The sequence below is a fragment of the Diceros bicornis genome, chromosome 7 (genome assembly GCF_020826845.1).
Source record: "Diceros bicornis minor isolate mBicDic1 chromosome 7, mDicBic1.mat.cur, whole genome shotgun sequence".
NCBI classification, from domain to species: domain Eukaryota; kingdom Metazoa; phylum Chordata; class Mammalia; order Perissodactyla; family Rhinocerotidae; genus Diceros; species Diceros bicornis.
The window spans coordinates 27,396,601-27,420,677 of record NC_080746.1 but is presented as its reverse complement, the minus strand read 5'-3'; the positions used below and the strand labels follow the sequence as shown (position 1 = coordinate 27,420,677).

General features: G+C 37.3%; 1 protein-coding gene across 3 annotated transcripts in view; it reads right to left on the bottom strand.

Annotated features, from left to right (window-relative positions):
- Positions 1 to 1,265: 1,265 nt before the first annotated feature.
- Positions 1,266 to 24,077, bottom strand: part of C7H11orf65 (chromosome 7 C11orf65 homolog) — a 48,216-nt gene continuing 25,404 nt past the window's right edge. For all 3 annotated transcript variants that reach the window (XM_058545277.1, XM_058545279.1, XM_058545278.1), the window contains 4 exons: positions 23,417 to 23,547; positions 10,346 to 10,516; positions 4,054 to 4,109; positions 1,266 to 1,796 (listed from right to left, as the gene is read on the bottom strand). In XM_058545277.1, the coding sequence (XP_058401260.1) occupies positions 1,654 to 1,796; positions 4,054 to 4,109; positions 10,346 to 10,516; positions 23,417 to 23,547 (501 nt within the window). In that variant the 3' untranslated portion in view covers positions 1,266 to 1,653. The remainder of the gene's footprint in view (positions 1,797 to 4,053; positions 4,110 to 10,345; positions 10,517 to 23,416; positions 23,548 to 24,077) is intronic.

Sequence of the window (24,077 nt, the reverse complement as noted above, 5' to 3'; positions counted from 1 at the left end):
AAAGACTTGTACATGAATGTTCATAGCAGGTTTATTCATAATGATCCCAAACTGGAAACAACCAAACGTCCATCAACTGGTGAATGGATAAACCAACTGTGGCATAGCCAGACAATGGAACACTAGTCATTAAAAAAGGAATGAACTACTGGGGCTGGCCCAGTGGCTTAGTGGTTAAGTCCGCACGCTCCACTTCAGCAGGCGGGGTTTGCAGGTTCGGATCCTGGGCGCGGACCTATGCACTGCTCATCAAGCCATGCTGTGGCAGCATTCCACATACAAAATAGGGGAAGATGGGCACACCTGTTAGCTCAGGGCTAATCTTCCCCACCAAAAAAAAAAAAAAGGAATGCACTACTAATATAAGCAACAAGGATGAATCTCAAAAAAGCATTATGCTAAATGAAAGAAGCTAGACCAAAAAAGACTACATATAGTATCAGTCCATTTATATGACATTCTAGAAAAGGCAGAACTATAGAGATTAAAAGGAGATCAGTGGTATTCAGGGGTTTAGGGTGGGGTGAGTGGATTGACTGCAAAGACGCACAATGTGGGGGTGATGGAAATGCTTTATATATTGATTGCGGTGAGAAGTACATGACTATATACATTTGTCAAAACTCAAAGTGAACACTCAAAATGGGTGAATTTTTGTATGTAAATTATATCTCAATAAATCTAATTTGTTTCTTAAATACACATTAGGTCTTCTGACCGCTGATTTTTTATACTTGGGGGGAAAAGCCTCTGGTCTATTAGGATTATAGGCAGATTTTTAAAGATACAGTGTGATAGGGGCTGACCCCATGGCCTAGTGGTTAAGTTTGGCACACTCCGCTTCAGCGGCCTGGGTTTGTGGGTTAGGATCCTGGGCGGGGACCTGCATCACTCGTCAGCCATGCTGTGGTGGCAACCCACATACAAAGTAGAGGAAGATTGGCACAGATGTTAGCTCAGGGCAAATATTCCTCAGGAAAAAAAAAAAGATACAGTGTGATAAGAGTGATGATGGGTAGTAGTAGAGGATGCTTATGGGAGCATACAGTAATTCAGACTTGGAGGGTGTGGTGGATTCTGTTCCTTCACCCAACAGTCATCGCCAGTCCTCTACTCATCCCACCGTGGAAGCTGAAAGACAGATTTTTGCTGTTCTAGCTTCTTTAGCTAAGGGTGCCCCCGTGACCTAGTTTTGTCCAAGGATGCCTAAGGTGACTGGGGCTGGGGCTTCTAGTAAGGCTTTTGTTTTCCTAATAAAAGGAGAACTTGATACACCGCCCTTTTTTAATGAAAAAAGAGCTCTGCTTGATACAAATGCACAAATAAAGAATGCTTCAAATGAAGAAAAAAATCAATCTGAAGATTTTTTTGCACCTCAGTATAATATCTTTATTTAAGTGTGACTTAAACTGTTAGAATACTACAGTTTCTCAGAATACCAGAAGTAATTTCCACATTTTCCATGACCCCTGTATTCAGTCCAATGCTCTATTTCTGTATAATCTTTTTTACTTAATTGGGGTAGATTCGATGCCAAGAATATACAAGTCATTCCAGTCAGAATAAACTATCCCTTGACTGTAACTGATGGGAATCAGGACTTGAAGGGCTATAGCTCAAAAGAGAAAAGAAAACACTCTATATTTATATTCTTTAAGTGGAATCAGCTGTTGGTCTGGTAAAATTTGGTTCATCATAAGTATTTTTATATGAAGTATCTTCTGGTGTTCCCATTTCTGCCTCAGATAAATCTTCATAGTCATGTATTTTTTTCTGTGGTTGATCAAACCTGAAACCTAGAGAGGAGTGACAGATGTTTAGAAATGTTTAGAAAGATGCCAGATGTGATAAGGTAAAGACTCATTCCATATGCTACTACATGCCAGGTAAGGTCTCTTCCACATTCCTTTTCACCCTCTTAGAACAATTAACTTTATATCTTATTTAACTGAAACCATAAATGTCCCAAATTTCTGAGTCTGTCCTACTTTTCACTATCATATTTCCTTGTCCATCTCTACAAAAGGCTGTGTAAGACCTGGGTTTGAGGTTGACCTACTACTAACTAGCTGTGTAATTTGGGGCAAGTTACTTAACCTCTCTTAAGTCTCAGTGTCCTCGTCTATTAAGTGTGAATAATAATAACACACACCTCATCATATTTTTGTGAGAATTAATTGTGATGGTGCATGTAAAGAACTTAGCATTTAGTTAGTGCTCCACAATTAACTAATAACTATCAGTTCTTTATTCACAAATAAAGAGAAGCCTTTTCTCTCACTAGAGCTAAAGTTTCTAAATCTCTGGATTTGATTTCCTGATGCTTCTTGAGGAACAGGCACACACTTTCTCCTCTTCTTCACGCCAAGATCTTCAGTGTATCACCTTCCACTGACATCAGTTATAACGTAAATCTCCATTGCTTAAAATAATTTTCAGTTGCTCTTATGCTCCTTCCAATTACCACGCTATATCTTTCCTTCTTTTCACAGTAATGTCTTTTAACTCAGTAATTTATATTCTCTGTTTCCATTTTTGTACTTGTCATTCCTTTATATTCTTTTATCTGGCATTGAGAACCTACTATGTGCTACACATTGGGGATTCAGTAGCGCACAAAACAGACAACTCCCCACCCTCAAGTAAAGATAGTTACCTAAAACTGTTCTCTAGAAGCCCATCAACTCCATTAAATCCCTGAAGCGGAAACCGCAGAGTGTGTTCTGGAACAGGCAAGAGGCCAGTGATGCGGGGTTGTTGTGAGTGCGGGGGAGAGCGGGACATGATGAGGGTGGAAAGCTAGGCCAGAGCCAGAGCCGGACTGCTCTGATAAAGCTGGGATTTTATTCCAAGTGCAGAGGACAACTAGGAAAGGCAGCAGAGGTCGTCTTAGCCAAGAGCAAGGGTTCTGGAGCTAGCCTGCCTCATTTCAAATCCTGCCCCTCACACCCTATGTGACCTTGAGCAAGTAACAGGGCATCTCTTTCTTTGCTCATCTGTAAAATGCAGATCATAGAACCTGTCTCATTGGGTTGGTCTGAAGATCAGCGAGTTAATTTTATAAAGCACTTTAAGACAGCACTTCTACATAGTAATTGCTAAAAAAGTGTTTGTTAAATAAGCATTTGAATTGCGCTGATTTAAATCTGTGAAAGGTCACCATCTGTTGTGTCGGGAATGCACTGCAGGAATCAGTGCAGAGGCTGTTGCAGAAACTTGCAGAGGGATGATGGCAGCTTGAACTGTGGTGGTGGCAATGAATTGGAAATAAGTGGATAGGCTAAGGCTAATGGTAGCTGACATTCATAGAACACATATTATGTGCCAGGCACTATTCTAAGCTCTTAAAATGTATTATCTCTTATTACCTCACAACGACCGATGAGCTGCGTACTATTGTTATTCTCAATTTACAGACGAGAAACTAAGCTAGTGAACTGCCCAAGGTGGCACAGCCAGTGAACAGCAGAGCCAGAAATCAAAACCAGGCATTCTGAATCAACTCTGCGTGACTGCAACCTCTCTGATTTACTGCCTCCCACGATGATCACGGGACAGAACTCACACACTCAGATTGTACAATAACCATAATTAGGCTTTGTCTACGTTAGAATTATTGATATTTCTGGGGCATAATGATATGCTTCTTCAGCTGCTATCACTTTCATTTTTTTGGTATTGTGGACCACTGGCAGGACAATAGTGGCATAGAACCTAAAAAATATCTGTAACATTTTGAGGCATTTATTTTGCCAAGTGAAGTTTGCTCATTAAAAATTATTACTGAAACCACAAGATATGCATGCAACTTTTTTTAAAAAGAGGATTCACTTTTTTTAAACCATTTTATCCAACCCTAAATAAAATCAAAAATTTCTTTCTATTTCCAAATAACCATCTTACATATAAAGGAAAAAATGACTTGGCAAATTCATCTGTCTATATACAGTGCAGGGCATGGAAATGTTAGGTGCTTAGAAATGTGTACATGTGTGGAATGTATCATTTTTGTTCACAAGAACTTCCCATAAAGTATTGCTAAAAATCACCTACTTTTGAAGTTAGCTGAAGAGTTGCTTGTAGCAATTTCCTTCCAGTTGGCAATGTACCTAAGCACATTATATGGGCATTAAGTTAACTGATTTATTAGTAAGTAATAAATTGATTCATCAGTACACGCTTATTAGACTACTTCTAAAATTTCACTTTCTCTATGAAATCTCAGATTAATGGTAATAAATTCACTAGTCCAAATGTTTAATTCTCATGACTTTCCCACCTCCAAGTAGCTGCCATGCTCCTAAGACAATCCCTAGGACAAGGTGTTAGAGAAGGTATAAAAATGTGCCCACCATCTACCATATTAGTGCTCTTTGGTCTCCCACCAGCACACCTCCCCTTATTTTATCCTGTTCCATTCCTGCAAGATCATGTCCTCAGTTGAGTGTCTTTTGAGAGGGGAAAACAGCAACAGCAACCACAAACTTTCTCCTTGGTTCTGGATTGCCAGACCTACTATCTCTGACATGTCAATGGAAATTTAAAGTGTGCGGCTTACGATCTTATTAGAGCAACAGTGCTGTCTTTGGTGTGTCCAGTAAATATGAGGTTACATTCAAGGAAGGCACATGCAGCTGCCATCTCAGTTCCCTAAACAGAGACTAAAATAGGGAGACAAGGGTAGCCTGAGAAGAGGTAAAATAGGGAAGAACAAAGTATGATGAGCTACAAAGATGAGGGAAAGCTCCAAGAGGCAGGTTTCCTGTGACTTGTTCCATTTCATTTTAGGCTCTGTATCCCCCTTTCCCAAGCCTCTTTCTTTCAACTGCACTCAAGAAATCAGGTAAGGAGTTGCTCACAGCATGTGCTGAAAGCAAGTTGGCAGAGAAAAATTGAGGAGGATCAGAATTGTCATGTAATTCAGAAAACACTGTGATTTCCCAAGTGTCTATTTATTTTATTTGAATTACTTTTAACTTTTGTTAACTTTGTGTTCCTGAAGTTTTTTGATATAGGAAGGTATATATATTCAACAGTATTTAATTGTAATAAAGTACAGTCATGCCCGCATAATGACATTTCAGTCAACGATGGACCACATATACCATGGTGGTCCCGTGAGATTAGTACCATATAGCGTAGGTGTGTAGTAGGCTATACCATCTAGGTTTGTGTAAGTACTATAGGGGAGGAAGAAAAATATTCCTCTACCCTTCTAGGTTCTTCTGGTCTAAGAATTAAATTGACACAAGACAGATTAATAGGAGAAAAACAAACAAAAGTTTAATAACATGTATACATGGGAGAAACCCAGGAAAACCAAGTAACTTGCCAAAATGGCTGAAGCCCTCACCTTAAATACTATTCTCAGGTAAAGATAAAAGAAGATGTTGGGGGTAAGGAGAGTCGGGCACTTCAAAGGTAAGTAATTCATAGGTAGGTGAAAGGAGAAATGTCTGGCAAACAAGAGTTTGGCCACACAGAATCAGAAGAACACAGAGGGGAGCCCAACAAACAGGCTTTTCTAGGTTCCTCCCTGTCTACCACCTAGTTCATGTTATGCTAAGGTGATAGCTCACCTCCTGAGACAGGTTTTTTATCTGAATTCTTTTAGGCAGTTAAGGGGGAGGTAACAAGAAAAACTTGCTGAGTCTTTTGTTTCTTAAAAATAATCAGCCTAAAATAATCCTCATGTTAAAGGGACACATTTTAGAGTGGCAAATATTGTTCCCCTTCAGTACACTCTATGATGTTCACACAATGACAAAATCACTCAACAATGCATTTCTCAAAACGTATCCCTGTTGTTAAGGAATGCATGACTGTACTGTGTCTATAGTCGACTCCTTCTTGTTATTGCTACCTCTTGTTGCTTTAAGAACTTCATTCTATGGCCTTAAATGGGATACTGCTGGGTCACTACTGACTGAAAAGATGCAGGATAACAGCAGGGGGTGTAAACCCCTTCCAGGATCTCTTAGTAGACCATTCAATCTGTCATGACCTTAAATTCAGGCAGACTTTGTGCTCTCAGTGGTTGCTGAACTCTATGAGTTTGATGTTAATCACTCTGCTTTCTTGGATTTATATATGGAAAGATTTTCATTCCACCTTCAAGGAACCAAGATAAAAGACCTTGATCAATTGCATGCTAAGCCCTGACAGTGTGGGGCACAAACATATGCCATATTTGAGGCCGATCATTGACCCTGCTTTACCTGAGATTAGGACGTGAATTTATTCAATTATTTAAAAAGAACTTATAGAGGGCCGGCCCCGTGGCTTAGTGGTTAAGTGCACGCACTCCACCGCTGGCGGCCCGGGTTCGGATCCCGGGCACACACCTACACACCACTTCTCCAGCCATGCTGGGGCCAAGTCCCATATACAGCAACTAGAAGGACGTGCGGCTATGACATACAACTATCTACTTGGGCTTTGGGGGGAAAAATAAATAAATAAATAAATATTAAAAATATATACTTAAAAAAATAAATAAATAAAAAAATAAAAAGAACTTATAGAGAACATACTAGCAATAACTAATAAGAAATCTAAGTTTTACAGACAGAAGCAACAGTCTGATGATAGTGTTACCATGCTGCATATATCAATAGAGCTCATCTGTCTTTCTCACTAAGAAATTTTTGGAATTTTTTTAGATAATAATTGTAGAATAAAGTATATATAGCATCTACAATGAATCCCTCAGGAGTACAAATTTAACATTTTAGTGGTCTGAGAAAGGTCCGAGCCAGAGAGGTCACATAACTATATGTCCTAGAAATCAAAGGAGCAGCTTCAGATATAGAAACTACCCATAACACACACAGGCAAAGAGCTCTCACCAACAGAGTTAATAGAATATCATGAAATTATTTAGGATATCCCAGCTGCTGATCACTTAACAGGTTACGTCCAAATTCACTTGCAGTTTGAAAAATATGAAGATCTTGGAAGAGGAACCTCCATCTTGATAGAGAATATGCCCCTGAAAATCCAGCAGGATGAATGCCAGCAACGGTCACAGTAGCCATCACGTGGCATTGTGGTGACTCGATGGTGATGCAGGGATTGTTTTATGTTCTAAGCGCCTGCAGCAACATATCTCTGGATAGCCCAGAATTTGCAACAGTACTCAGCAGTGTCCTTGATCCAAGAGTGAAGTTGCCTCTATCCATTCTTCAAAATTATAATAATATTGTACACAGTTGATATTGTTGCCATGTGCATCTGAGGACGTGCATGGATTCTTTACAGGAGAGTGTCCATCTATCATTAACAAGGGGCTAGCACAAAAGTCTTTTGGGAAGAAACTGGTTTGTATCACTCAATATCAGTGTTCAACACATTTATGTCATTCTAATGGTCCAACTATCAAAAACTGTCCATAGATTTTGAAGGATACTCTCCAAGGAATTAGTGGCTACCAATTCTCCTGAAGGGAAAAACATTAGACTCTGAAATTTTCATCAAACAAGGTGTCATCAAGCCAGTTATGAATAGCAGACAACTACAAAGACCTAACAGGAAAGTAGACTGTGGAGACCATAAATGCACTGGGAAGAAGGTACTTACACCTAATGTCTGTAGTCAGCTGGGAAAAGGTCTTTGTGAAGTTTGGTTTTGCCTGAGATAATCAGTAGCTTGTGGTCAGTAATGCTCTGAAATATTCCCAAATAATCATGCTGGATTGCACTTGAAATTTTTTTGTTGTCCAGGGCTCAATAGAAACTCACTTTCTAAGATTTCCAAGTTGGTGCCAAATTACAATTATGCCCAAGTCAGAGAATGAACTGATAGAAGTTGTATGTAATTTGGAAACATAAGATATCTGCCTTTTCAAAAATGGAAATTTTCATTTAGGAATGGAAAGTTAGTCCTACCATATCAAAGCTAGGTGTATTCATCCCACTCCATATAGAATACATGATACAAAAAAACCACTTCATTTTATTTATTTATTATTTATTTTTCCACCAAAGCCCCAGTAGATAGTTGTATGTCAGCTGCACATCCTTCTAGTTGCTGTATGTGGGATGCGGCCTCAGCATGGCCAGAGAAGCGGTGCATCGGTGCGCGCCCGGGATCCAAACCCGGGCCGCCAGCAGCGGAGTGCACGCACTTAACCGCTAAGCCACGGGGCCGGCCCCAAAAAAACCACTTCAAATCTTATGAGTTTATTCTGTTTTTATCTTTTTTTCCACATAAGGAAGCCATTAGGAATCTTCACCACTAGCAGAGAAGGGTATTAGGGGATGATAGTGGGGAAAGTATTATGTAGACTGAGATGGCTGTTTCTTTCTTCCCTTTGAACTCAACTGTTTTATTCTTTTTGCATTCCAGTAGTGATACTTTTTTGCAATCTTTCACTGAAGCTTGCTGGCCCTTTGCTTGAACTGTATAAGGGAAATGCAGGGTAGGATTTCAAAAGCTCACCTGAGAGATGTCTCTATTCTGTCCTCAGAAGCTCATTCAAAATGGACCTCCCCTACCTATCTCTCCCCAGCAATTTTTATTCTTAGGAAAGGACATAGGAGTACAACATTATAGTTCCTTTCTTTGGATGTCATTTCTTTCTTCATTATTACCATCTGTATTTAATCAGTGCCCCCAGAAACCACAAATGTGCTGTCTATAAGGAATCCCAGTGCAATGGTCTGGACAAGATATTGGGGTCCAATAAAAAGAGACTATTTAAAAAAAATTTTTTTTACTATTTGTTTGTTTTTACTATTTATTTATTACAAAATATTTTAAAGCATCTACTATGGATAATTAGTTTTTTATTTCTTCTTATCTTTCCCTTTTTATTTTCTAATATATCCTTCCCATCAATATATTCTTTTTTCTTTTATTCTTGTTTTCCTATTTTCTTAGTTATTCTTTCCATTTTTTCTTCTTTTCTCTTATCTTTCCTTTTCTCATTTTCTCTTCTCTGCTTCCTCTGGCCTCTTTTTCCTGTTCTATTGTTCAATGACAACCAACTTGATTTTTCCTATCCCATTTTCTTATCTCCCTCTTCCTAATTTCTCCTTTTTCTTATGTTTCTTTACTTACACCATCTTCATTTTAATTTTTCTGCCTCTTCATCCATGCAATATTCACATTCATTATTGTAGCTGAGTAAATATTAAATATTTTTTAAAGATTTATTGAGATATAATTCACGTACCATACAATTCACCCAGTTAAAGTGTACAATCCAGTGGCTTTTAGTGTATTCATAGAGTTAGGCATCCATCACCATGATCAATTTTAGAACATTTCATTACTCCAAAAAAAAACTCCATACGCCTTGGCCATCACCTCCCAATCCCCACAAATCTCCCAGCCCTGGGCAACTACTAATCTACTTTCTGTCTCTATAGATTTGCCTATTCTAGACATTTCCTTTAAATGGAACCATATAATATGTGGTCCTTTGTGACTGGCTTTTCACTTAGCAGGTTCATCAGTACTCTAGCATGTATCAGCATTTCTTTTTATTGCTGAATAATATTCCACTGTATGGATACACCAATTTTATTTATCCATTCATCAGTTGATGAATATTTGGGTTGTTTCCACTTTTTGGTTGTTATAAATAATGCTGCTGTGAACAACCATGTACAAGTTTTTGCGTGGATATGTGTTTTCATTTCTCTTTATATACTTAGGAGTGGAATTGCTGGATCATCTGGAAACTCTATGTTTAACCATTTGAGGAACTGCCAGATTGTTTTCCAAAATGGCTGCACCTTTGTGCATTCCCACTAGCAGTATATAAGGGTTCCAATTTCTCCACATCCATTTCAACATTTGTTACTATCTGTCTTTTTAATTATAGCCATCTTTGTGGGTATGAAGTAAGACCTCATTGTGGTTTTGATTTGTATTTCCCTGATGGCTATATTAAATATTGTAAAAATTTCCATCACAAAAAATTCCTACAAATGTTTTTCAAGGACCATAGTATGTTACTGAAAAATTATAACTTTTTAATGTCTCAAACAGAAAGATTAGGGAATACAGATTGAGGAAATTCTTTGTATTATTAATTTCATGTTCTTAGCCTTGTTTGTAAATCCAAAGTAAGAAGTAAAGCAGATTTAGATTAAGGCATAAGAATAAAGTCTGAGACTAAAGAACATCTAAGTCTAATTTTCTTTTTTCTACTTTTAGATCAACCGTTTTTTTAACCTTTCTCCCTCATTTCTTCTTCTTTTCTTTCTAGACAAATAACAAATACTCTCTTTTGAAGATTATGCCTGTGGCCCCAAGATTCAACATGGGATTGGGAAATGTTAGGATGAAAAATATTGATGCCTACCCTTGCTCCCCAAGAATAGCAAGACATATTTACTCATCAAAGTTCAGTGCATTTGTCCAGTTCAGCACTTCATCCACTTCCCATTCCATCACAGAATCTATTCCACCATCTTCAATAGCTCTTATTAGCCCTTCCGTTGCTGTGTGAATTAAACCTAGAGTTTCACGATTTGTTGACTTAGCCTCCAGGTTTCCTGTGTAGTACCTAAATAGAGGAAAGCAAGGGAGACACAAACCCTTTGGAATAGGTGATTACTAGTAAATGCAGTTAATACATATTGTTGCTGTGAAACTATTTACATACTAAACCAAGATTTTATCGTATCTAACTCAAATACACCTACACCAAGTTCTATGTGATGAGATCTTTTGGAAAAAACAAAGCAACTTAATCAACCATACTAACCAGAGAAGCCTCATTTCAAAATCACCTCTCAATAAGTTACATTTATATGATACAAAGAAAAACTAAGTTATTAAATCACTGAATCATAGAATTACAGAGGCAAAGGATCTTGGAGACCAAATAACTAGTCCACTCATTTTATAGGTGAGGAAATAAATCCTGGAAGAGTTGAGTAACTTTTACAAGGTCACGTGGCTAACAGCAGGTAGGAAGAGGGAAGGAATGGGGGAAAAGGAAAGAGAGGAAGAGGTAAAGGGGAAGAGAAATATTAACATCTTTTTTTGTGTCAGGTACTTTTCATACATTATCTTGCTTAATTCTCTTAAAAAAGACAGACATTTGTGACAGCTATTTTTATTCCCATTTTATGGATGAGAAAATTGAGACTTAGAGAAGTTAAGAAATTTTTCAAGATTGTTTATGTACTAAATCTATATCAGAGCCAGCATTCAAATCTGACTCCAAGTCCATACTCCTTTGACAGCACTGTTCTATCTTATATTAGTCTGAGCACATAAATTAATGCATCCACCGAACATGAGCTGAGTGAGTAGAGAGAAGCTAGTAATCCTTACCAAGAATATTAGAATATAGCAATTTTTTTTTTTTGGTTTTCTTTTTAAGATCTACATTGGTATTCTATTTTAAAGGTTAACCTATTCTGACATTGAATTCATTTACTAATTTGACACTCATTTATTAGGAAGCGGCACAGTGGTGGTGTAGAGCTAGGACTCTAGTATCAAACTATCTGGCTTTGAATCTTGCTTCTGTGATTTACTAGCTATATAACCTTTGTCAAATAACCTAGCCTTTCTGGGCCTCAGTGTCCTCTTCCTTAAAATGGTAATCATAATGCTGTCTCCTAGCATTCTTGACAAGTTTAGAAGTGTAAATCCCTGTAAGGCATTTAGAACAAAGGCACATAGTAAGCATTCAATAAAAGAAGGCTTACACAATCTGAGGTGGCAAGGGATATGACAGTGGCAAGATATGTCCCTGCCCTCACGAAGTCTCTGCTTTGTCAGACTTTAAATAGATAATGATCCATGAGAGCTAATGCATTTTATAGATGCTGGAGCATGGCTCTTCACTTATGTTGTTTAGTAAGAGCACAAATTGTAAGAAAGTATGATTTCACAATTTTTCTATAGTTCTTCATTCACATAATCATTCATTTAATAAATATTTATTATGTGTCCACCATGTGCAAAGCACTGTGTAAGGTTGAAATTCCTTCATGGAACTTTCAATCTTCCACTCTATACTCTATTCCCTGAACATAACAGGCACTCAATAAACACGTATTAGATGAATGATGGTACCCACTGGCTCAGATTTATTAACTAAAGCTCATGCCACAACAAAAATGCATTTAGAAATCAGGAACTTCTGGAAGGCCAGGGTTGAATGTATTTTTCTATGAGTTCCTCCATGTTTTACCTTCCCAAATATACAAATACTTAAGATTACATTTGGAGGCCTGGATGATATTCCTTTTTCCTTTTACACCAGCGATATACAACAATTAAGATATCTATTTTTGCTCTCATACTTTGTTTTAAAGAGAATTATAATAATTATTCCAATAACGTGTTTTGAACTCTTTACAAATTAGTCACTATTTATAATTAAGTGGGCTATACTAGTCATAAAACAACAACAGGTTAGCAAGTAGGAACAGAATTTCAAATAGTGGTCAGAACTGAAGATCACTTTATAATAATCATAACTTATTTTATAAATACATGAGTGGTATTTTAAAAAGAAAACAAAAACAATATAAAATTTGGCTTTATAAGTAATGTTGCAATATATTCACTCAAAAATGATCTCATATTCCTTTTATGTTTTTATTTTTTGGTGAGGAAGATTGTCCCTGAGCTAACATCTGTTCCCAATCTTCCTCTTTCTGCTTGAGGAAGATTGTCCCTGAGCTAACATCTGTGCCAATCCTCCTCTATTTTGTACGTGGGACGCCACCACAGCATGGCTTGAGTGGCGTGTAGTTCCACGACTGGGATCTGAACCTGCAAACCCTGGGCCGCTGAAGCAGAACGCGCAAACTTAACCACTACACCACTGGGCCAGCCCCTCATATTCTTTTTACACTAGGAAATTTAAAGAGAAAAAACATTATAGAAATGTTTTTCTGAACATCACAACAGGGAGAGAAGTTAAAATGCAATGACCTAGTAAGAATCAAAGTTGAAATTGGAAAGGATATGATGTTCAACGTCATTAACTATCAGGGAAATGCAAATCAAAACTATAATGAGATATCACCTCATGCCCATCAGAATGGCTATAATTAACAAGACAGGAAACAACATGTGTTGGAGAGGACGTGGAGAGAAGGGAACTCTCATACACTGCTGGTGGGAGTGCAAACTGGTGCAGCCACTATGGAAAACAGTATGGAGATTCTTCGAAAAATTAAGGATAGAACTACCATATGATCCAGCTATTCCACTGCTGGGTATTTATCCAAAGAACTTGAAAACACCAATGTGTAAAGACACATGCACCCCCGTGTTCATGGCAGCATTATTCACAATAGTTAAGACTTGGAAGCAACCTAAGTGCCCCTCAAGGGACAAATGGATAAAGAAGATGTGGTATATATACACAATGGAATACTACTCAGCCATAAGAAAAGATGAAATCCAGCCATTTGTGACAACATAGATGGACATTGAGGGTATTATGCAAAGTGAAATAAGTCAGAGGGAGAAGGTCAAATACTGTATGATCTCCCTCATTAAGTAGTAGATAATAACAACAACAAACAAACACATAGAGACAGAGATTGGATTGGTGGTACCAGAGGGGAAGCGGGGAGGGAGGAGGGTGAAAGGGATAATTCGGCACAAGTGTGTGGTGATGGGTTGCAATTAGTATTTGGGTTGTGAACATGATGTAATCTATGCAGAAATAGAAGTATAATGATGTACACCTGAAATTTATACAATGTTATAAACCAATGTTACTGCAATAAACAAAAAATTTTTTAAAAAAAGATCCATATCTCAAGCTATTTCCCTTTCTATATGAAGTGGAAAACCAGATGTACCATCTCCAGTTGTGCTCACTGGGAGGATATCCTTTGACCATTTTCTGGGCCAATCAAGGGATTGTAATCTAGTGACTGTCCATTTTTGGATGGTGCCAGCACTCTGTGCAGATCCACGGTGAATTAGACCCAATATATTCTCCTCTGTTAACTTGTCAAAGGGGACTCCCTATGAAGCCAAAAGTATGGAGATGAAGAGGAGCCAATGTAGCACAAGTAAGTGTTGAAGGAGTCAGAGCCTCCTGCTCATGCAGCATACCTGGGCCCTCTGGACCTTCTCAGACCTATTCTCATATATACCACATCTATTTTATATTGAAATGATGCTGTATACTCTCAGTTTTCTGGTTCAATAGATTAGATAAAACCCAGGTCAGTTCATAATCACATCGCACTTGGTATCCTATTGTCAAACATCCAGTCTCTACCAGGGCCCAGCAGCAAGCCTGGAACTGATTTTCAAACGGAGAATAGTTTTTGCAGAGGAAGGCATTACCTTACTCTTCAACCCTATAGGTCTGTGCTGTGATCCTCTTATTAGGACTCTTTAGAGGCTCCATATAGTATTTCAGTGCCTGCCACAGACACGTCCAAAAATACCGTTGGGCCTGCTGGGCTATAAAGCCCAAGTGGTAGAGCAACTTGACCACATGTGGACCTGCTGCCGTGTTCTGTCTCACACCGTGTCCAACTTAAGCCTGGTAGCCCTACTAGTTTACCTAGTAAATAGGTTTGAGCAGCATGCCCAAATGTGGCACATTTTACCTCCCAAATCCAGAGAGCCCTCAAAGTGGTATGTGTCTTATAAGGTGGATGATGTAAGGTACAGCAACTTGTCTCTCACTTTAGAAAAGATATCGCAAAATGTCTGTAAGCTTCACTACGTGGCAGACCCTTAACATTTTGCGAAGTTTATCTCCCTCCTTCTGGTGTGCATTTATTCTATTAAGTCATCCAGGGCGTTGTTATTTTCTGCTCACCGTGTCTGATTAGTATAAACAAGGTCACTGATATAATGGACAGGAATGATGTTCTATGGGAATTGAGATGTGCAAGCCCCTAGCGACAAGAGCAGGAGAGCTGACATAGCTCTGAGAGTAAGATGTAAAGATACACTCTATTCTTTCCAGGTAAATGCAAACTGCTTCTCTTTTTGCTTATTGATTGGGATGAGAAAGTACACATTTGCCAGGTCAATAGCAGCATATCAGGTGACAGGGGCCGTGTTAATTTTCTCCATTAAAGAAACCACGTCTGGAAGCTTAGCTGCAATTTGTGTCACCGCCTGACCTCTATCATTTCAAAGTTCCATTATTCCCAGTGAACTAAGGGAACCAATTCCATTACAGCTTTCCCTACTGTCATCTGCAGTCTACAGAGGGCAGCCACTACACAGTTTGTCAAGAACTCTGCTACTCCCCTTATTTCTTAATGACTCAATGAAGAGTATATTGTCTGGGGACTCCTGGGGTGACAGCCAGTGGGTGGTTGAGTAGATAAAACATAATTTGAACAAACATAAGCATTCCCCTGCACCTTTAGAAATCCTTTTTCTACAGTATAAAGTTCTCTACAGAGAACTTCATGCATTTTTTAACTGTAGAGTTTGGGTTGAGTTCAGGCTTTGATTAGCCAACCTAACAGACTATTAATACCATTTTTGGCTTCTTAAGTCAACACATTTAATTCATAATCCCAGATGCGTGTGGCCATATCAATAAGTTCAACCCAATCAACTCCTGATCTAACAACCTTAGAATCCACTCTCACACATGTTCCTGAGGCTTCTGTCAATATAGATTGGCAAGTTCTTGCAACTCTTTTGGTTTATAAGCCAGCTCCTCCTGTAGACCTTGTATTTCTCTGTCTGGGCTGTTCTGAGATATAACTCTCATTGAGGGCTGGAGGCCACGAGAAATGGTTGTGGGGGAATCCTAAGGAGAATCAGAATAAGTGCATGAGGCAACTGCACCAGGTGCAGTCATTGAAAATCTTTTACGCAGTGATGGGCTGGTTCCCTCAAAACGAAGAGGAAGTGTTTCCTCTATCAACAGAAGAGTCTGAAGGTTCAGTGTTCTCAGCCTTGTCTCTGTTTTGCCCAAACATCCCCCTCCCAAATCTCAGGGTTCCCCTTCTTCCCCACTAGTGCCCTTACTTTAGTGCACAAGACCTGACAGCGTTAAACATTTGGTGGCACTGCAGGCACTATAACCCTATGACCTTTGCAACTGGCCCCTGAGTTGCCCCCAACTCACCCTGCAACTATAGGAGTTAAAGGACTGCTTTATGGAGATCCTCTGATTGTTTGCCCATGTTTTTTAAAAAAATTTTTACAACTTTATTGAGGTATAATAGACGACAGTAAAGATATATTTAAACTGTACAATTTCAAGAGTTTTGACATAAGTATACACCTGTGAATCCACCACTACAATAAAAAAATGAACATATCCATCACCTCCCAAAGTTCCTTGTGCACCCTGATAATCCTTCCCTTCCTCCCTCCCCCAATCCTCATCTCCAGACAACGACTGACCTGCTTTGTGTCACTCTAGATTTGTTTGTATTTTCTAGAATTTTACGTAAATGGAATCATACAGTATGTACTCTTTTTGACTATTTCATTCAGCATCATTATTTTGAGATTCATCCACGTTGTTATGTGTATTAAGAGTTCATTCCTTTGTATTGCTGAGTGGTATTCCTTTGTGCAGATGTATTACAATTTGTTTACCCATTGACATTTGGGTTGATGGATACTTGGTTGTTTCTGATTTTTGGCTATTACAAATAAAGCTGCTGTGAACATTCATATACAATCTTACTGTGGATATATGTTTTTATTTCTCTTGGATAAATATCTAGGAGTGGAAGCTGGGTTGAATGGTAGGTGTATGTTAACTTGTAAGAAAACTGCCAAACTGTTTTCCAAAGTGGATGTGCCAGTTTGCATGTGCTCCGCAATCTGTGCCAACAGTTAGTATGACTGACTATTTTAGCCATTCTAGTGGGTATGTAGTGGTATACCATTATAGTTTTGGTGTGCACTTCCCTAATAACTAATGATGACAGTCACTAGTTTATTTGTTCTTATTTGCTATCCATCTATCTTCATTGGTAGAGTGTTCAGATTTTTGCCCATTTTTAAGTTAGGTTGCCTTCTTACGAGTTTTGAGAGCTTTTTCCTTTTTTTCCACATGTTCTAGATACAAGACTTTTATCATATATATACACTGCAAATGTTTTCTCCTGTCTGTGGCTTGCTTTTCTATTTTTGTAACAGTGATGAAGTGTAATCTAACAATTTTTCCTTTATACTTCATGCCTTCTGTATCCTATTTAAGAAATCTTCGCCAGAACCAAGGCTACTAAGATTTTCTCATATATATTCATAAAATATATATTCATATATTTTATGGTTTTAGCTCTTAGGTTTAGATCTATGATTTCTTTTGAGTTAATTTTATATATGGTGTGAGATAAGGATCAAGGCCCATTTTTCCACATTTGAGAATTCAATTTGTTGAAAAGAATATCCTTTTCCAATTACACTGCCTTGGCACCTGTATCAAAACTCAATGACCCGTATATGTGTGGGTCTATTCTCAACTCGCTATTCTGTTTCCTTAATCTATACGTCTATCTTTATGCCAATACCACGATGTCTTGATTACAGTAGCTTTATAATAAGTCTTGAAATCAAGCAGTGTTCTCTAAATTTTATTTTTCTAAAATTATTTTGTCTATTCCAGTTTCTTTGCATTTCCATATAAATTTTCAAATCAACTTTTCAGTTTCTATAAAAAAACTGCTAGAACTTTTGACTGTGATTGTATTGAGTGTATAGATCAATTTGGAGACAGTTTCTGTCTCAGCAATATTGAGTCTTCTGATCCATGAACATGTTATATCTCTTCATTTAAGTTTTCTCAGTAATGTTTAGTAGTTTTCAGTATACAGGTAAGGCAAATATTTTTCTTCAATTTATGCCTAGGTATTTCATATTTTCTGATGCTACTATCAATGGTATTTTTAAAAATGTCAATTTCCAATTATTTGTTGCTAGAATCTGGCAATACAATTGGTTTCTGTATCTCACAACCTGGATAAACTCACTTATTAGTTCCAGTAACTTTTTTGTAGATTCCTTATGATTTCGCACCCAGACAATCATGTCAACTGTGAATAAAGACTGTTTTAGTTCTTCCTTTCCAATCTCAGTGTCTTTCCCCACCCCACCTTCTTGCCTTACTGCACAGTCTAGGACCTCCAGTGCAATGTTGTAAAGAAGTGGTGAGAGCAGACATCCTTGCCTTGTTCATGATCTTAGAGAGAAAACATTGTCTTTCACCACTAAGTATAACATTAGCTGTAGGTTTTTTGTAGATGCTCTTCATCAGGTCGAGGAGGTTCTCTTTTGCCAAGAGATTTTATTATGAATAGTTGTTGGATTTTTGTAAGTACTTTCTCTGTATCTATTAAGATGATTATATCCAATTTTCTTTTTAAGTCTGTTAATATGGTGAATTGCATTGATTGATTTCTAAATGTTAAGCCAAACATATTCCCAGGATAAACTCCATTTGTTTATGATGTTATTTATTATTCTGTATCTATGTTCATGAGAGATATTGGTCGTTATTTTCTTACAATATCTTTTTTTTTCTTATTTTATTTCTGGAAATATTTATGCAGAATTTTTATTACTTTTTTTTTTTAATAATTTTATTTATTTATTTATTTTTTCCCCCAAAGCCCCAGTAGATAGTTGTATGTCATAGCTGCACATCCTTCTAGTTGCTGTATGTGGGACGTGGCCTCAGCATGGCCGGAGAAGCGGTGCGTCGGTGCGCGCCCGGGATCCGAACCCAGGCCGCCAGCAACGGAGCGCGTACACTTAACCGCTAAGCCACGGGACCGGCCCCTATTATGTCTTTCTTAAATGCCCGCTAGAATTCACCAGGGAATTCATAAGGCCTGGAGTTTTCTTTGTGGAATTTTTTTAAACTACAAATTCAATTTCTTTAATAGATCTAAGACTATTCACATTATCCCTTTTGTTTGTTTATTGAGTGAGATTTGGTTTATGTCTTTCAGCAAAATTTTCTTTTTTTTTTTTTTAATTTTTTGTTTATTGCAGTAATATTGGTTTATAACATTGTAAAAATTTCAGGTGTACATCGTTATACTTCTATTTTTGCATAGATTACATCATGTTCACCACTCAGATACTAATTACAACCCACCACCACACACATGTACCGAATTATCCCTTTCACCCTCCTCCCTCCCCCTTTCCCCTCTGGTAACCACCAATCCAATCTCTGTCCCTATGTGTTTGTTTATTGTTGTTATTATCTACTACTTAATGAAGGAAATCATACGGTATTTGACCTTCTCCCTCTGACTTATTTCACTTTGCACTATACCCTAAATGTCCATCCATATTGTCACAAATGGCTGCTGGATTTCATCGTTTCTTATGGCTGAGTAGTATTCCATTGTGTACATATACCACATCTTCTTTATCCATTCGTCCCTTGATGGGCACTTAGGTTGCTTCCAAGTCTTGGCTGTTGTGAATAACGCTGCAATGAACACAGGGGTGCGTGTACCTTTACAAATTGGTGTTTTCAAGTTCTTTGGGTAAATACCCAACAGTGGAATAGCTGGATCATATGGTAGTTCTATCCTTGATTTTTTGAGGAATCTCCATACTGTTTTCCATAGTGGCTGCACCAGTTTGCACTCCCACCAGCAGTGTATGAGAGTTCCCTTCTCTCCACATCCTCTCCAACACGTTGTTTCCTGTCTTGTTAATTATAGCCATTCTGACAGGCGTGAGGTGATATCTCATTGTAGTTTTGATTTGCATTTCCCTGTTAGTGATTTTGAACATCTTTTCATGTGTCTGTTGGCCATCTGTATATCTTCTTTGGAGAAATGTCTGTTCAGGTCTTTTGCCCATTTTTTAATTGGGTTGTTAGTTTTTTTGTTGTTGAGATGCATGAGTTCTTTATATATTTTCAGCAAAATTTTCTATTTCACCTTTTTTTCAAATGTATGGGCATTATGTTATAATATCTATATTGTCTTAATGTTTGTAGGATCTGTAATGATATCTTTGCTTTCATTTCTGATTTGCATGTGTTCTCTCTCTCGTTTTAAATTTATTTAGAGGCTTATAAATTGTATTGCTCTTTTCAAAGGAAACAAGTTTTGAGATCATTGATTTTCTCTGATAATTTTCTGTTTGTAATGTCATTGATTTCTGCTGTTATCTTTATTATTTCCTTCCTTCTATTGCTTTGCTCCTCTTCTACTGGTTTTTATGTTGGAAGCTTAGATAATTGATTTGAGATCTTTCTTCTTCTTCTTCTCTTCTTGTTTTTGCTGAGGAAGATTCGCCCTAAGCTAACATCTGTTGCCAATCTTCCTCTATTTTGTATGTGGATCGCTGCCACAACATGGCTACTGACAAACAAGTGGTGTAGATCCACACCCGGGAACCAAACCTGGGCTGCCGAACTGGAGCATGCCAAACTTAACCACTAGGCCACCAGAGCTGGCCCCTCTTTCTTCCTTTTTTTTTTCTGATGAGGAAGATTAGCTCTGAGCTAACACCTGTTGCCAATTATCCTCTTTGCTGAGGAAGATTAGCCCTGAGCTAACATCTGTGCCAATCTTCCTCTATTTTATGTGGGATGCCTGCCACAGCATAGCTTGATGAGCGGTGCATAGGTCCATGCCCAGGATCGGAACACATGAAACTTGGGCTGCAGAGGCAGAGCATATGAATTTAACCACTATGCCACCGAGCTAGCCCCCTCTTCTTCTTTTTTAATGAAAGAATTTAATGCTATAAATTTCCCTCTAAGTATAGCTTTAGCTGCATCCTCAACTTTTGATATGTTGTATTTTCATTTTCATTAAATGAAAAATATTTTCAAATTTCCCTTGTGACTTCTTTGACTCATGGATTACTTAGAGGTATGCAATTTAATATCCAAATATTTGGAGGTTTTCCAGAAATTTTTATGTTATTAATTCTATTCTGTTTTTAATTTCTTTTGAATTCCATTGTGATCGAGAACTTCCTTTGTATGATTTTAATTCTCTTAAATTTGTGGATGTTTGTTTTATGGCCCAGAATATGGTGTATCTTGCTGAATGTTTCATGTCCACTTGAAAAGAATGTGTTATCTGTTGTTGGCTGCAGTGCTCTATAAATGCTAATTATGGCAAGTTGGTTGATAGTGTCGCTCAAGTCTTCTATATTATTAATTATTGTCCACTTGTTATATCAATTACTAACAAAAGGTTTTTGAAATCTCTGATTATAATTTTGGATTTGTCTATTTCTCCTTTTAGTACTAGAAGTTTTTGTTTCATGTATTTTGAAACTCTGTTATTACACAAACAATCATTTAAGATTGTTATGTCCTCTTGATGAATTTATCCCTTTATTATTTTACATGACCCCTTTTATCTCTGGAAATATACTTTGCTCTGAAATCTACTTTGTTTGATATTAATATAGTCACTCCAGCTTTCTTTTGATTACTGTTAGCATGATTCTTTCCATGGTTTTACTTTTAATCTATTTGTGCTTTACATTTAAAGTTAGTTCTTGTATATAACATGTAGTTGGGTCTGCTTTCTTATCCAGTCTATCAATCTCTGCCTTTATTTGAGGTGCTTAGACCATTTACATTTAATATGATTATTGATACGGTTGGTTTTAATCTACATCATAATATTTGTCCTGTCTGTTCCTTGTTTCTTTTCCCCTTTTTTCAGCCTTCTCTTGGATTGTTTTTATGATTCTCTTTTATCTCTATTATTAGTTTATTAGGTTTACAGCTTTACTATTTTTATTGTTGATATCATGGTTGTTTTAAGATTTGTAGTATACATCTTTAACTATCACGCTCTACCTTTAAGCAATATTATACCACTTCATTTGTTGTATAAGGACCTTCCAGCAGTACACTTCCATTTCACCTCTCTCAACCTTTGTGATATTGTCATCATACATCTTACTTCTGCACTGTTATAACTTTATAAATGCCATAATACACTGTCATTGTTTCTGCTTTAAATAGTAGATTGCCTTTTAAAAAAAATTGTTGAACTTTATTCAGAAATTGCATCACATGTGTTGATTTTATACTGTTATTTTTGGAACTATTTACTTGCAATGTCAGAAAAAATAAGCAATTATATTTTGTTTGAAATGAAGATTTTCAATGTAAGAGAAAGAGAGAACAATGTGGAATCAAGAATTTAAGTAAAACTTGATTGGCAATATCAATGTTAACTCATTCCTTTACAATAAAAATTTTTAATACCTATCTTTTTAAAAATTGTGGTAAAAAACAGGTAACATAAAATTTACCACCTTAACTACTTTTAAATGTACAGTTTAGTAGTTAATTAATTACCTTTTAAAAATATTTAAATAGTAAGAAGCAACATCCTTTATATTTACTTACATAGTTATCATTTTTGGTGTTCTTCATTCCTTGTATGGATCCAGATTTTTACATAGAATCATTTTTCTTCTGCCTGAGGAATTCCTTTAACATTTCTCATAGTGCTGGTCAACATGATGAGAGAACTTAGCTTTTGTTTGTCTGAAAAGTATTTCTTTCATCCTCATTTTTAAAAGATATTTTTGGTAGGTCTGTTGCTAATGATTAATTTTTCGTCTCATATGGGATCTATTTTCCTGTTTCTTTACATGCCTGGTAATTGATTACTATACGGTAGACACTGTGAATTTTATATGATTTTTGGTTACTGGAGTATTTTAATATTCCTTTAAATATTTTGAGGCTTTGTTCTGGTATGTAGTCAAGTAAACCTAGAAACGATTTGATTTTTTGAGACTTGCTTTTAACATTTGTTAGATAGGTTCAGAATATCTTTCAGGGGCGGCCCCGTGGCTCAGTGGTTAAGTGCGCGCGCTCCGCTACTGGTGGCCCGGGTTCAGATCCCGGGTGCGCACTGACGCACCACTTCTCTGGCCATGCTGAGGCCGTGCCCCACATACAGCAACTAGAAGGATGTGCAACTATGACATACAACTATCTGCTGGGGCTTTGGAGGAAAAAAAAAAAAGGAGGAGGATTGGCAATAGATGTTAGCTCAGAGCCGGTCTTCCTCAGCAAAAAGAGGAGGATTAGCATGAATGTTAGCTCAGGGCTGATCTTCCTCACAAAAAAAAAAAAAAAAGAATAACTTTTAATGTAATCCATATGGGTCAGTCTCTTAGGGCAGAAAGAAGGGTTGAGAAGGGTATGGAGTGGGTCTGTAGGGCCACATGAAAGTTATCTGATATGTAAGAGTGAATGCTTATTTTCATATCTGATGTTCCAATAGATTGTAATTTCCTCAGGGTCAAAGACGTGTCTTTTCCCACTAATATCCTGGAGACTAACAGTGTTTGGCACATAGTAGGCATTTTTTTTATTGTTTGCTTTCTATGTATTTTTAAAATTATAACTGTAATCTTACATTTTCTTTTAAAAATAACATGTAGTTATTTTAGTAGGATAGCAATTTTTTAAAAACTTAAAATACTGTATACTTCATTAGTAAGTTTAAGTATTTCATCAACTTACATTTGCCTCATCCACTCTATTTTTCTAATTTTTCTTTTCTTTTCCATATCTTGCCTTCTCTTCAGCTTAGAGAAATGGAATTCACTTTCCTTTTTGTCTCCCACCATTACATTTTCAGTAGACATCCAAAACTATTGAGAAGTGAAAAATGAATATACAAAATGTTGAAATACTGATTGTGAGGTTGTCTGGCTATAGACAAAAACTTTTGTGTGTTCAGTAGGAATATGCCAAGATAGAAATAGAGGAGAGGATAGACCCTTTTAAGGTATTTCTAATTAAGTGATGGGTGAATAGCACAATGAGCCTTGAGAGGCACACGCCACAGAAAGACTGACAAAGTACTAGTGTACTGAGGTACTTAATATGTATTTGCTGAATGACTAAATTAACAGACATATTCTAAGAGTGTTTTAGTTTCTCATAAGAACAGATCTGACCTACTTTTAGTACTGTTGACTTTTGAAGACTCTAATCCTCAAGGAGTATAGGCACCCTCCAAGAACACAGAAGTCTCACCATTTTGTCCCAAGAGTGTGCTTTCCCCTGTATGACACTTTATCCTAACTGGCTGCCTATTTTCCTACGTCCAATTCATTCTCCCTCCCCCACCACGTACACATTAAATAACAAGGAGGAGAGTTTGCTACCCCCCATAACA